Here is a 15,020-nt window from a genome sequence, read left to right as displayed (position 1 = left end):
CGTCCACAGCCACGCTCCAGCAGCTGCCCCAGCCATTTGCACTGGACAGTGTCAGCTCTGGGGCTGGCACCGCTTTAAAGTTTTGGGTGTGCACCTCCTGCCCTTTTTCGCTCTGTGGTGCCTCTATTTTATTGGGATGACTAAATCTTTCAACTATGTTAGCAGTAAACACAGCTAATTTACCCCCTGCCTCTTTGAAACAGCTGCTGACAGCTGCACTGTAATTCAATCAAGGATCTTTGTAGTCGAGCCTACCAAATTCACATATGTTGCTTGGTTCCATCTCTCCTGCCCAGAGCCCCACACAGCTGCACCAAATAATGACGAGCGCCCGTTTACCCCCAAGGCCTGGATGATAAACATCGTGTTGATGGTGGTAGGAGCTCTTAGCAGTCGGAGAGAACCTCAGTGTCCAAGAACCCAGAGAAAAAAAACAACACACAGAGATACACAGGCCAAAGAACCAGAACCAGACTTCTTTTATTGCAAGTCAAACCCTTTTTATTTTGTGTATTTATACAGAATTCTCACTACGGACTGCTAACGCAACAGCCATGGGTACATTGGTCCAACCATTAATAAATAGTCTTAAATAAGAAAACACACAGGTTGAAGGAAAGCAAGCTCATCGTCCTGAACGAGGGATTAAGGTGGGGCTTCAGAAGAGCTTCGGATGGAAATAAATAATCTCTTTGCTTTGTGACAACTATTTACAGGTTAAAATGTACAAACGATGCTAACCAGAGGCTGGTTGGGTCAGTACGCCGTGAGAAAACTTGCACCCAGAGGGATCCCACAAAAAGCCCCAGCCCTGCCACCAAATGAAACCAAACAACAGAAAATACTCCTCCCAGGGCCTAGACAGAGTGGAGGCTGCAGCCCAGGCTACTGAAGAAGAAAAACAGAAAAGAAAAACGGAGCCCCGGTGTGTCCAGGGACCATCTGAGTCAAGACGGAGAAACAGTCCCTCACAGGACTGGGTTCCACATGGCCACAGTCCCGGCTGTTTTTTTTATAGATGCAGAAAACGTTCGCAGACAGTGCAGCCCTCCCCGAGGCCTCGTGTTTGTGGCCGGAGGCTGGGTGCGTACTATGTATGGGACCCACCGGCCAAAGCAGGGCGGGCTTACACCAAGAGCCACATCAGAAGTGCCACCTCCAAATCAGGACACTTGGTCGGGATGTCACCCCCAACAAGGCCTCTGTTTGCAATGTGAGTCCAGCACATCCTGCACCCATCAGACTTCCTATTATGCCATCGCCGCCTTACTCCAAGGAGCAAATTTGTTTGCAGAAACTTCTGATCAGGGTCTGCAAATGAAGAGACAGCCACGAATGCCCTGGGCTGGACCCAGCCTTGGAATGCCACTGAAGACAAAGACCAGAGGGTCCACTGGGAGGACGTACAGTGTCCCTGCTCACCCCACTCCCATGGGGAACTAGGCTTCATTGATGCTTCTTCTTTTTATTTTTTTCCTTTGAGATGGAGTCTCGCTTTGTCACCCAAGCTGGACTGCAGTGGGGCGATCTCGGCTCACCGCAACCTCCGCTTCTCAGGTTCAAGCAATTCTCCTGCCTCAGCCTCCTGAGTGGCTGGGATTATAGGCACGCACCACCATGCCCAGCTAATTTTTGTGTTTTTAGTAGAGGTGGGGTTTCACCACATTGGCCAGGCTGGTCTTGAACTCCTGACCTCAAGTGATCCACCTGCCTCGGCCTCCCAAAGTGCTGGGATGACAGGTGTGAGCCACCACACCCGGCCCATTGGTGCTTCTTAACACCAGGGTCAAGTTGCAAATTCCATCCTACTTGCCGTCCTTGTCCCCTCTGCAATTTCACATGGATTTCCCACCACTGGGGTGAGCTGAAAAGCCAATCCCAAATGTCTACAGGTGTTTCACACACCTAGTTTCATTTCTGCTACTGCACACCCAACTGAACAACAGAACATATTTTTCCTCCAAAGGTCAACACACCGCCCTCCTCCAAGCAGACATTTGCTCTTTCCCCTGCCACTAGATCTTGGATTTGGGCAGACCTTGGTAAACATTGGGCCTCTGTAAGCCTCAGAATGAAACCTGAAGGGAATGGAGAGGGACCTCCCCGCCCTCCACATGACACACCTTCTGTTTATGCATCAGAATAAACCAAAAAATGGGGATAAATTGTTTAGGAAAATATATCTGTAACATCCTAACCATTTTCATTCATTCGTTTTATTGTGACATTTATTACAGGAATTTCCAGGTCAATTTGCCTTTCGCACAGACACCAAAGTGCCCACCCTTTGCCACGCCCCCTTCCTCCCACGGCTGGGTGGCCTGGCCGGCGGGCACTCATAATTACCTCTGTAAACGAGTCCATGCACGGCTGAGACTTCCCAGCCAATGACCTGGCCCGGCCATTTCTCTTTGTGCATTTTTTTTCTTTTCCTGCTGGGTTTTGCCTGCACAGCTTGTAGGATCTTGTTCATTGGATGTTGCCACTGACAAACTGATCAAAAGCCATATGCTGCTCACATTTCTTAACACTCTTACACCTTTAAAGTTGGGTATGGGGAGGGAAATGTCTCACAAAAGGCAGTTGGTCTGCTGGTTCCTGGCCGAGGCGAGCAATGGAGGATCCAGAAAAACTTGGCCCCAAAGGGTCTGACTTCACGGAGGGGCTAGTGGCAGCCACAGGCCCGGACCACCATGTTTCTGTATTTCTTCAGGATGACGTTGGAGCTGTCGTCAAAGTATAGGACGGAGATGGCATTGAGTTGTGTGGGCGCACAGCAGGGCTTGGGCACCGTGTCCGGGTTGATGAAGTGGACCTGAAACACACACCAAAATGCGGCCAGTGAGAGAGGGCTTTGGAAAATCAATGCTTAAAAAAAAAAAAAAAAAAAAAAAAAACACCCTTGCCTTGAAAAGGGAGAACCAAATGAAAGGAATAGATGAGATTTTTCTCCAGGATTTAACACACAGGATGGGGACAAGAAAAGAAGGAGGCAGATTACTGAATGAAAGGAGGGGGTGGTTCTGGTAGTGAGCTCTCTGTCACCAGAAGCATTCAAGGCAGGGTGGTGATCAGTTGGCAGGAAAGGTTCAGATGATGTTCATGGCAGGGACCTACATAACCAAGGTCCCTGAACCTTGGATTCTAAGCCAAAGAACAGAATCCCTAGCTCTTATCACTATGGATGCTGTTGGCTGAGCAGGAATCACATCTACGGAGTGTCGCCATGTGCTGGGCACCTGAATCTCATTATCACATGGAATCTTCCCAGTGGTCCCACTGAAATTTAACTTGAAATAGCCCCATGGGTCCCCACCCATCTCTGCATCCTATTATCCTGCTGGCCAGCTTCTGATCACTCTGCCCCTCGCTGAAATTTCTCATCTGTTTACCTGTTTCCTCTGCTGGAAAAGGAAGCAGGGCCCAATACTCTTCGGCACAGTAACCAGTACCCACAACACTATAAGCATTCTCAAGGGTGTCCATAAAACTTCTAGTTACTTTTAAAATTAGGAGAAATCAATGAACTTCAGGGTCAAGGGTTATACTCCTTTTTATACCAAACCAGTCATAAAATACAATTTTTATTTTTTTTGTTAATGGGGCAAAGGGTCATGAACATCATGACATGGCAAAGAGCTGACATCTATTCAGGCCCCAGCTTGGAGGCAGCAGGATCTGTGGCCCCACAGCCCACCTGGCCCAGGTGACCACACCCCAAGACGGCGTGACACCCACCAGTGTCTGCACGATGGCGTGGTTGGTGGCGTTCATGTAGGAGTTCAGGGGGAAGGCGCACTCCCCCTCACAGTAGTAGGCGGCGTAGCCTTCAGGTGCGATGATCCAGTCCTGAGGGGGAGAAGAGAGTGTGGGAAACTGTGCAGAAAGCCTGAGCCATGGCGTCCCGACCCCCATGTAGCCAGAAGCCACCACGCCAAGCCCTCAATCTGAGGTCAAAGGCTCAGGCCATGTTTCCTGAGCAGCAGGGGCCCAGCAGGGGAAGGAAAAAATGGGTGGCCTTGCATGGTCCCAAAAGAAAGGAAAGAAGGACCAGTGGCGATGGCCTAAGCCTGTAGTGCAAGCTACTTGGGAGACTGAGTGGGAAGATCGAAGCTGCAGTGAGCTATGATCGCACCACTGTACCCCAGCCTGGGTGACAGAGCAAGACTCCATTTCCAAAAAAAAAACCCTAAAAATGAGGAAAGCCCCAGGGGGCTGGGCCAATCTAGATGGTCATCCATGGCTGTGTCTCCTTGACAGAAGACAGCACAGCAAGGGGCCTTTGGTGTTAGGCAATCATCAGCTCCACCCCCACTAGGTGGCCACACACTGGCAGTTTACCTTAAACAAACCTCCATGCCTTGGTATGCCCACCTGCCAGAGAGGCTAATAACTCATCATGGCATCACTCATGCAGGCTCAGGGTGATGATTCAGTGACAGTGTAGACAGGTATGTACACTCTCAGTAAGGGATCCGTGTGCCACACTTGCCTCTAGAGTCTGGGTGGCACAGAAATGTTGCCCACCATGACCAATAATCAATACAATATACCCCTCAGTGATCAATACAATCCTCAGTGATGCTGAAGCACATGGAATCTTCCAGCGGGTACCCCTGGAGTTTGGGTTCTGTCCCAGCAGGGGGTGGATGTGGTCATCAGTTTCAAGGGCAGGCTCATGGGAGGGCTTGGAGCTGGCTGTGTGTGTGTGCATGCCCTGAGTGTGTCTGGGCATAACCCCAGGGAAGATGCCGGACTCTCCCACTGAACTACAAGCTCCCCTAGGACAGAACACCACCAGTTGCCCTGATGACCTCATGACAATACCCTCTCCAGGGATATTCGAGCCCCACGGGGCAGATACATTGCAACATTCATCGCTGCACCTCCAATCCAGTACCTAGAACAGGGCCCAGAACGCTGCAGGTGCTGCATGATTTCTGAATGAGAATCACACGAGAGCTCACGGCAGCCACGTGGTGGATTCACTCACTCCTCTCCTAGGTTCCTCCCCTGCCCTCTGCCTCATTCCATGCAAATGGCTTCAGAGGGGGCAGCCATGTGCCAGTAACATGACCCCACCTCTAAAACATGATTGGTTCAGGAACAAGCACCCGTAGCAAGCTGGGCAGATCCATCCCTCCCCTGGGAATGGGAATGGGGTAGGTGGGGACAGAGGGCAGAGTGGGCGATGGCTCCCCAGGCGTCTGGATTCAAACACATGGCCCCGCATCACCTTGAGAAGCAGCCGCCAAGGGATGGGAGTGAGATGCACGCAGAGAACAGGGTCTCCAGAGTCCAAAGTGTTTGGGCTCCTGGTTCAAGTTCAAGTCTCAACCACATTTCTGCTGTTAGGTTTCATGAGGCCTCCCTGCATCCTTAGCCCAAGTCCCCTTCCCTAGCGAGGCCACTTGATACAGGAGTCTTAACTGGCATAGATGAGAAACAGGCCCGAGCACAGACCCACTGCCTCCGGGGAGGCCCCGCCAGAGGCCCCATGCCCAGGACAGGCCCAGCCAGCCCCTTACCTGCCAGCCCAGGTCACGGAAGCTGACATACAGCTCGTGCTTCTTACAGGCCTGTTTCTGGTCACTGCTGCTGTTCTCTGCGTCGACAAGGAAGTGAAGAAGCAGAGCCCAGGGAGGGGAAAGAAACACACATGCATCAGAGTTCCTGCCGTCTCAGGCGGTGATGGGAACAGCAGCCAAGCACATTTCCTGATCTAAAAGCCAGTGCAAGGGTCCAACTGCCTTAAAACTCATTTCCACCCCCAGCAAAGGCCCTACCTAGTAAGGGAGGTACCCATGCCCCATCCCTCTCTCATGCAGTCTTATCCCATAATACTTTCTAGATCCTTCTGTGGACACTGGTTTCTTTTATACCCCTGTGTTATTTAAATGCTGACATCTGCCTGGATTCCATAAGAGAATCAAGCCCCATCCACCTCCCACAATGCTGTGCTCAAAGAGATCTGCTTATGAATGACCTGGACGTGTGAGACCCAAGCCCTCATCCCTCTGCAGGGCAAGAGGATGCGGGGACCGGGCCTGGGACAAGCCCCCCTCATCACCAGCAGCAAGAAGAAATGAGGCGGCAGTCAGAACCTGATGACCTTTCAGAAAAAAAACACTCCTGAGGTCTCTTGTAGTGAAAATTACACACTGGGGTTTTCCAGAACTATGTAAGTTTGTAAGCATTTGGGTCAGGGCCTGAGCATTTGTAAACACTGCAGAAGTTTCTGTCTGTCTGTCTCTCTCACACACTTCAGTCTTCCTTCCACCCCATAGCAGAGGACTACTTTTTTCTTAGCCATGACCTGTCTTTCCTCCACCTACAACTTCCCAGTGGCTTTGTCATACTCAGAGCAGGGCCCAGGCTGTGCCCACGGCCCATAAGGCCCAGTGTGCTCTGACTCCTGATTGGCCGAACACCAAGCTCACTCCTGCCGCAGGGCCTTTGCACGTGCCGTCCCCTCCCCCTGCAATGCCCCTTCCTGCAGTCTTTGTTGTGTCTGGCTCAAGCCTTGGTTCCAATATCACATCCTCAAAGCGGCTCTGTAAAGTCACTGTGGGACCCCCAAAGAAAAGCTCCTCAGTGCATACCTGCCCAGGAGCAGGAAGTGGTTCAGGAAAGGGCAAGTGAGCCAAGGCAAACCGAGGGTCATCGGGGGTTTTGGAAAACGTTTCCCTGTTCCTAAGACAGACCCATGGGGAGACACTCAATCTTTCCCTCCTACTGCCCTGGAGCAAAAAATAATGAAGCCCCCTGCTGTCCCCACAGCCAGCTGCAGCTGTGGCCTTGAGAGAAAGCAGCGCTGAGGATGGTGGGGCGTGGGCAGGAGCTGGGCTTGGAAGACACTGTTGAGCTCCTGGATCAGCCAACCCTAACGTTCACCCAACCTTGGCTCTGCGGGCCGATGAATCTTCTACTGGTTGGAGAGCATTGGACTTGAGTTTCTGGTATCTGCAGCCAACCCATCAACCCATCCCAACTGGCCGACCTGTGAAGGCTCAAACCATGTAGGAAATGGTGGTCAGCTTGAGCCCAGGTGTTGCCCTTAGAGGTATAGACCACACAGCACAGGCAGCCTCTGAGTGGAGCCTAACACGTGTCAGGACCAGGTCATGGGGACCAGGTCAGGGGTCGTGGGGACTGCTTCAGCTCTGGAGTCAAGCTCTGGCTCTCCTAGATCTTGGGCTCCTGGCTTGCAAAATGAAGAGTGCTCCTGTACCTCCTGGGGTAGCCTTGAGTGTTCAATCAGTTTAGTTTTTAATTACTCTTCTTCTGGCCCACCTGTTAGGGAAATTTAAAGCGACACATGCACTCCATTCATACACACACACTTGTTCACTGTTTGGATGCTTCCCTGTTTCCTCCACACCCGATGCACGCCGTTAGGGTCTACGTCAAAGAGGGGAACGCCACTCAGTTTTTGGCTTTTCTCTGATTCAGGAGAATTCTATCTGCATGGCTTCTAAGATAATGAGAAATGGTAAGACAAAAGAACATGACTGAACTCCCTTCCCTAAGCCTCACTTTCCTCGTCTGTAAAATGGGTGGGACAGGAGCGGTGCCGTAAGCTAGCCCCCTGTGGACCATACGCTGCAAATGAGGACGCCTCCTCAGACGCAGGCTGGACATTCTGATGGTCCCGGAAACGCTCAGCGTGCAGCTGCCTTAGCTACCCCATGGCCGAGAACAATTCTGGAATGAAATGGGAGAGAGGCAGCGAGCAAGAGTGGAAAGCAGAAAGGAGAAAGAAGGGGGTTGAGGAGGGAAGAAGGCAGGAGGCGGGAGAACAGCACAGAGAGCGCAGGAGGCAGGAACCGGACTTCAGGTCAGGCCGGACAGGAGCAGCACTCTCCCAGCTGGGGTCTGAAACTCCGGCTACTTTTGTTTTCATTAGCAATTTTTTTTTTTTGAGTCAGAGTCTCTCTCTGTCACCCAGGCTGGAGTACAGTGGTGCGATCTCAGCTCAGTGCAACCTCCACCTCCCGGGTTCAAGCGATTTTCCTGCCTCAGCCTCCTGCACAGCTAGGACTATAGGCACTCACCATGACACCTGGCTAATTTTTGTATTTTTAGTAGAGACGAGGTCTCACCATGTTGGCCAGGCTGGTCACGAACTTCTGACCTCCAGTAATCTGACCATCTTGGCCTCCCGAAGTGCCGTTTTTGAATATATCTATTTATATAGATATAGAATTTATCTATAGTTCAGAAAAGCAATGTGGAAAGTATGCACACCAATGTGAACATTACATTTAATTGATTACAACCAAATCACAGGCGTGTTTCGCCCTGGTCCTGAGGAGACACTGGAGACTCTGTAAAGTGACCTCCATGAAGGCTGGGTGGGGCGGGAGCGCTTGCCCCCACGTGCCCTGCCCTTGCAGTCTGCATGCCTGGTGTAGTCATTCATTCACCCAGTCATTGCTATGAGCTGCTTCCTGATGTGCAGGCATGAAATGAGTCCCAGGTGTGAAGACAGCAAAGCCCTGCCACTCAGGGGCTTTTCCAGAAAGAGAGGTGGGTCATAGGTAAGTGAGTGCACAAGACTTACATGGACATGAGAGCTACAGAGGAAAACAAGGCAGGAGAGGCTGTAGCGGGCATGCTGCCAGGGGTGCCAGCAGGCACTCTTCTGGGGAGGTGACATGGGTAAGAACCAAAAGGAAGTGAGAGAGGAGGGTGGGGAGGCATCCAGGGATGAAGCATTCCTGGGTGAGGATGAGGATGCTGAGCAGTGGGGCAAGGCACCCTCCGTGCCTGAGGATGCTGGGGTAGCATCGCACAGAGGACCAGAGCCAGGTGCTGAGCCTGGCAAGGCATGAGAAAGCTGGGGCCTGGGTCAGCCGACAGCGTGGGCGGAGGAAGGGCTGCATGGCTGGAACCAGCCCCAAGGCTCGATGCTATAATGGGGTGCTCAGAGAGGATGGAGGCAGCCAAGGCGGCCCAGAGGGCCCTGGTCCCCACCCTCAGTGGGGGAGCAGCAGGACTAGGAGAGAGAAAACCAGCTCCAGAGCAGCAGGAACCTCCCCAGGGCCAGGGTGTCCTCAACACGAGAAGGTCAAGGTCAAGGAACCATCAGGGAAGAGTCCAAACAGCTGATTATACCAACAGCTGGACCATACAGTCTGCCCTCTGGAACACACAGATGCCAAGCAGAAACCTAAGATGGCCTTCACGACTGTGGCAATGCCCACGGCCACAGGTAGCAAGTCCCTCCACGAGCCTCCTCCGTCTTCCCTATGGGGAGGCAGAAGGCAGGGCAGAGAAGGGGGAACATCCCTTCAGCTCAGGGATGGCAGATGAAGCTGCTAGCTCAGGCCAGGGACACTGCCGACTCCTTGGTGTCCTGAGTCAAGGAAGATCCTGGAGCCGTGTGCCGGCTCCATCAGAAGGAAGTGCCGTGATCTATTAGCAATGTCTGTCATGAGCACAGGAGGGGCAAGGAGTGGCCTGAGTGCTACTTTCCCCAACCCTGTCTTAAAACAAAGCCGCAACATTTGGCATAACGTTCCAACCCAAAGCCAAACAGACCAGGGCCGAGCACAGCTCATGAAGCTGGTTGTGGTGTGAGTGAGAGCGCCGGCCCTGCCACCAGGGACCCCAGACCCTGCCACCAGGGACCCCAGACCCTGCAGGCACTTCCAGGGCTCTTTGGATCATGACTGTCCCAGCAGAAAGTGGCCGGAGCGCCTGTGTATCCCTAGGACTTCTTATTAGCAGGAAAGCAAGGCAAGGAACCAGAGGAGAGACTCCCAGCTCCCTATTCTTCCAAGCCTGCCCACCCGCCCCAAGCAACAGAACGCCAGTGAGCAGAAGACAGCCCGGACGCCAGCACTGTGGCTCCATCCACCTCCACAAACCCCTGCCTGGGCCGCAGGCAAGTCAGGACTGGCACTCAGGCTCAGCTCGCGCCCCACGGGTCATCTGGTAAAGGCGGCTGCTTACCAGGGAGCTGGGTCCAAACATGGGTGGGGGAGAAGGAAGTGCAGGGACCCAGTTTCTCAGCCCCAAAGTGCAGCATCTGAAGAGCACGTGAAGCTCGAGGGAGGGGGCTGGCGGGCAGGAAAGCGAGCTCCACGTGGGGTGGCGTGCCGGAGCATGTGCCCACGCCCCAGCTCACACGGCCGCCGAAAGATTCAACTTGTGTGGCCCCATGAAAGGGCTCCAGCCCATCACAGGGAGAGACGAACGATTCAAAGTGACAGGCACACACGTACACACACACGTACACACACACGTACACACTCACACTCACATTCAAGGACTCTGGCATAAGCCTAGGGTGTGGCTGGGCCTCGGTATTTTTTTTTTTTTTTTTAACTTAACTTCTAGGCAGGGTTTAGGAGAACTTCGAACAGGGCCATGAGCAATCTGCAGGAAGAAGGCAGGTTCCCAGCAATGGCTTTCTGCCACGGGACACAGTGAGAGCCCGTCCTGAGGGCCGTGTAAATGGAGACTTGGTGGGGCTTTAATCAGGAGGTGGTGGGGAAAATCAGATTGAATTCTAAGCCTGTGAGGCCTACTTCCTCTCCCCCTCATTACCCAGGTGCACCCGATGGAGCTCCCAGACAGGAAGTCTTTGCTGGGATGGAGTCTGCCTGCACTTCCTGCCTGGATGAGCTATAAGAGCCTCTAGGGGTCTCGGGGCTCCGGGCGCCCCCTCGGCACCCGCCCTGCTCCTCTCCTTTCTTGCTGCAGCCAGAAGGATCTTATCGCCCGCACCACACACCACAGCTTGAATCTCTGCAAAGACTTCCGAACATGCTTGGCCTGAAGTTCAAATTCAAGATGTAGCTCCCAAGAGAATGCCTGAGCCATGTACCCTCACTCTCCTCCCCCGCTTCAGCGCCCACAGCCAATCCTCCCCACTCCCCAAAGCTGCCAGGAAACCTCACAGCACAGGCCTCTGCCCCTGCAGGTCCCACAGCCCAGAGCATCCTCTCCAGACCAGCCTGGCCCCCAGGCACCCACTGTGCCCAGAGCTCTCAGCTCACTTGCCACAAAGTCTTGTCTGCACCCCTTGGGATGGGCTGGGTTCCCTGGGCACCACCCTGACTCTGGGCCTGTTAGTATGTACGGATGTGAATGGCAACCCCTTCCTTCCTGTCCTAAATTAACACCCCCAAGGAGAGCCTTTGTGTGTGTGTTCACCATTAGACCCCAGCCTTCAAGAGTCCAGCAGAAAAGAGGCTTCAAATACAAAGGAAGGAATTGGGATGGTTTTTGATTTGGGAGATCACAGACCCCTTCAGAATCCTGGGAAAATGGATCCACCTGCCAGAAGAGAAAACACACAGAATCCCCACACACTCGGGGCCACACAGAGCCACCAAGGTCCATCTGGGGGCCCCAGGGTACCCACCAGGGCTCAGGAAGCCTTGTCTCAAAAAGGCCACCAACCCAGCTGACCTGCCTTCTCCCTTGAAAAGTAAAATGAACATAAATTTCAAGCTAGGCTAGGTGAGGAGGAAGGAGAAGCTATTGGCACCAGAGGGTTAATTTGGGAGCGGGGCTGCTGCTGTTCCTCACCAGGACATTTCTCAGTAGCCCCCTGCTCCCCTCAGATGCTTCCTGGGTCCAAGCACAGGCCCCAGAGCTGATAAGCAGCTCAGAGCTCCCCACGTAGCCAGCAGTTTGCACCTCAGACCTTTTTCTGCCTTTGATCAACCTGGACCCAAGAAGGCTACAACTCCTGAGCTGACCCTAGACGGTGGTGGCCCAGCTCCTTAGCAGGATGAGAGAAGCTCTCCGAGGAGGCCGGGCGCAGTAGCTCACGCCTGCAATCTCAGCACTTTGGGAGGCCAAGGCGGGAGGATAGCTTGAGCCCAAGAGTTCGAGACCAGCCTGGGCAACACAGGGAGACCCTGTCTCTACGAAAAATACCCAGGGGTGGTGGCCGTGCATCTACAGTCCCAGCTACCTGGGAGGCTCAGGCGGGAGGACGGCTGGAGCCCAGGAGGTCAAGGCTGCAGTAAGCCATGTTTACACCACTGCACTCCAGCCTGGGCAAGAGTGAGACCCTGTCTCAAAAAAAAAGAAAAAAGGAAAAGAAAATCACTTTTCCAACAAAGATGTATGCTTTCCTATCACTGCTTTGACAAATTACCACACACTGTGGCTCAGAACAACACAACCGGATTATAGCTCTGTGGCTCTGGCGTCTAGCACATCTCAGCAGGTAACTGCGAGTGTAGGCAGGCTGGGCTCCTTCCAGAGCTCTAGGGCAGGATCCCATCCTTGCCTTGTGCAGCTTCCCAGGGCTGGCGGCCCCACTCACCTCTACCTCCCTGTCCTCCGTGCTCACATAGGTCTGACCACAGCTCACAAAGGCTCTCTCCTGTAGGGACTGATGGGACCGTCTGCTACACAGAGCCCACGTATTGGAAGATCAGCTGATTAGCACCTGTGATTCCATGGGCAGCCTTAACTCCCCTTTGCCTTGGAGGGTGACACATTCACGGGTTCCAGGAATTAAGACACTGGCATGTTGGAGAGGCTGTTGCCCTGCTCATTGCAACTGGCTTCCTGAGGAGCCAGAGAAATGGCACCCCCAGTCAGCAGCTCCCCTGTCCGGCGGGATGGGACTGGGGATGGGAGCAAACTGGGCTCCTTGGATCTGGGGGTGTCACCCCTCCAGCCCACTGGAAAATGGTTTGTTATCAGGTTCATTGTTTCGACAGTTTTAGTCTGGGAGGAGTTCAGTTGCATCTTCTGGCAGACCTGGCACTGCGTATGCAGGGGGTGTAAGCCGGTCGAGGGGTATGGGAAGGCTGTCCACACATGCCCACGGTGGCAGCAGGGCTGCTCCAGGTCAGCCCACCCCCAAAGCCCAGAACCAGAACACACCTCTTGAGCTCCCAGCAGCCCCAGGCCACAAGACACTGTCAGTATCAGTTCCCCAGTCAGCTTATGGGGAAAGGGATTCATCCCAGCCACAGCTCCAGTGCCTGGAACAAAGCCAGGCCCATGTGGGGGCTTGACAAACGCCTGGAGAATTGTCAGAAAGCACTTGATGGGGTTGCTAGGGACACCAAAGCTCATCCTGGCCAGGCGGATGGCCCCAGCAAAGCCCAACAGGGAAGAGTGCCTGGGGCAAGGGACCATCCAGACCCCAGGGACCCAAACCCAGGGCTGCCACTTACCTACACTGTGTCCTTAGACAAACGACTTACCCTCTTGGAGCCTCAGTTTTCCCCTCTGTGAAGTGGGGGACCATCTACCCCAGAACCTCAAGAACCACACAACACGATGGGCTAAAAGAGGTCTGCTCTAGAGGAGCTGCGTGGGGCAGTCCCTGAAGTCTCCTTTGTACAATGCGTTTGCTTTACTTATGTTTACTGTTAAGATTTGAATTGCTTGCAATGAAAATGTTATCTTTAATCTTTTAAAAAAAATATAGTAAAGAAACATTTCAAACAAATTGAAAAGTATCCCAAATCATATATATTTTTAAAACCTACCACCTGCCAGGGAGCAGTGCCTCATGCCTGTAATCCCAGCATTTTGGGAGGCCGAGGCAGGTGGATCGCTTGAGGTCAGGAGTTTGAGACCAGCCTGGTCAATATGGTGAAACCTTCTTCTCAACTAAAAATACAAAAATTAGCTGGACGCAGTGGTGCGCACCTGTAGTCCCAGCTACTCAGGAGGTTGAGACTGGAGAATCGCTTGAACCTAGGAAGCAGAAGTTGCAGTGAGCTGAGATCGCTCCACTGCACTCCAGCCTAGGTGACAGAGCGAGCCTCTGTCTCGAAAACAAAATCAAAACAAACGCCTACCACCTACACTTATCAAGTATTGAAATTTGCCATGAATTTAAAATATTTTCACTTTATGAAATAAAGATACAGCAAACTCTTCCACCTCCCCATTCTCCCTCTCCCTCCTTCCATGGGGCACGCCCCCCGGGGGCCTTCCCATCCATGTTTCAAAGACTTCCTTCGTCTCTGTGTAGCTGTAAGTGCAGCCACTATTCTGTCTATTTAAATATCTACATGCTTGGTGCTGTGTTAAATGTTTTGCTACTTGCATTTCTAAGCGAATTTATTACTTTTACAGAATTAAGATGCTCTGTGTAGTGAGGGATTTGGGGGTTTTCCTCCTGCCATGTGTTCCACAGCCATCTGCTGAGCAGCTGAATGGATTTTGAGTCGCTCCCCTGCCCAGTCCCGCTGGGGCCCTGCTGGGTTCCTGGGAGTGGGGTGGGGCATCTGTGATCCCTCCCACCTAGGGTACCTGCCACGTTGGTCATCCGCAGGGCTTCCTGGTTCTTGGGCGTCTTGGATCGGTTCTGGCTGCGCTGTTTGCTCCCTGTGGACCGGATGCTGCGGAAATGGACCTCCGTGGCCTTGAAGAAAGCCACCATGAAGGGCTGCTTGTTCTGGGGCCCATGCCGCCCGATCAGGCCCGCCAACTTGGGGTTGATGCTCTGCCCTGGACAGGAAGCAGCCAAGTACACAGAAGAGTGGTTACAGGGGAGAGCAGTCACAGGGGAGAGCGGTCACAGGGAGAGCGGTCACAGGGAGAGCGGTCACAGGGGAGAGCGGTCACAGGGAGAGCGGTCACAGGGAGAGCGGTCACAGGGGAGAGCGGTCACAGGGAGAGCGGTCGGGGGGGCCGAGAGCGGGAGGGGCTCCCAGGACGCCACGCCTGCCGGTTCATTCGTGAACTCCTTATTCCTCCACCCCGCCAGTATTTATTGAGTACTCACTCTAGGCCACGTACTGTTTAAGAAACTTGGACCACAACTGCAAACACAGCCAAGAAAACGTCCTGTTCTCTGGGTTTCCATGCTAGCGGGGAAGGCAGGGAGGGGAATCTAAGTGGTGGGGAGCCAGGCTGATGCCTACGGAAGGTGGCAAGTTAGTGAACCCCATAAGTGTCACTCGCATTTCATTGGCCAGAGCAGGTCATGGTATCTGCCTAACTTCAGGGAGTTGGGGGCAATCTGGCTCTGTGCCGGGGAAGGTGGAGCAGGCGCAAGCAGCTCTAATGGCCACGGGGGCCATCTG

The 15,020-nt window shown here is 53.3% G+C and overlaps 1 protein-coding gene across 2 annotated transcripts in view; it reads right to left on the bottom strand.

Annotated features, from left to right (window-relative positions):
- Positions 1-449: 449 nt before the first annotated feature.
- Positions 450-15,020, bottom strand: part of BMP7 (bone morphogenetic protein 7) — a 93,803-nt gene continuing 79,232 nt past the window's right edge. Inside the window, exons 4-7 of one of the 2 annotated variants that reach the window (XM_032257214.1) lie at positions 14,245-14,442; positions 5,529-5,605; positions 3,739-3,849; positions 450-2,815 (exon numbers count right to left, since the gene is read on the bottom strand). In XM_032257214.1, the coding sequence (XP_032113105.1) occupies positions 2,666-2,815; positions 3,739-3,849; positions 5,529-5,605; positions 14,245-14,442 (536 nt within the window). In that variant the 3' untranslated portion in view covers positions 450-2,665. The remainder of the gene's footprint in view (positions 2,816-3,738; positions 3,850-5,528; positions 5,606-14,244; positions 14,443-15,020) is intronic. The other variant, XM_032257215.1, reaches the window with a different exon arrangement.

The sequence above is a fragment of the Sapajus apella genome, unplaced genomic scaffold, assembly GCF_009761245.1.
Source record: "Sapajus apella isolate SASKATOON/1434 unplaced genomic scaffold, GSC_monkey_1.0 scaffold96, whole genome shotgun sequence".
Taxonomy (NCBI): domain Eukaryota; kingdom Metazoa; phylum Chordata; class Mammalia; order Primates; family Cebidae; genus Sapajus; species Sapajus apella.
This window is presented reverse-complemented; position numbering and strand designations above follow the sequence as displayed.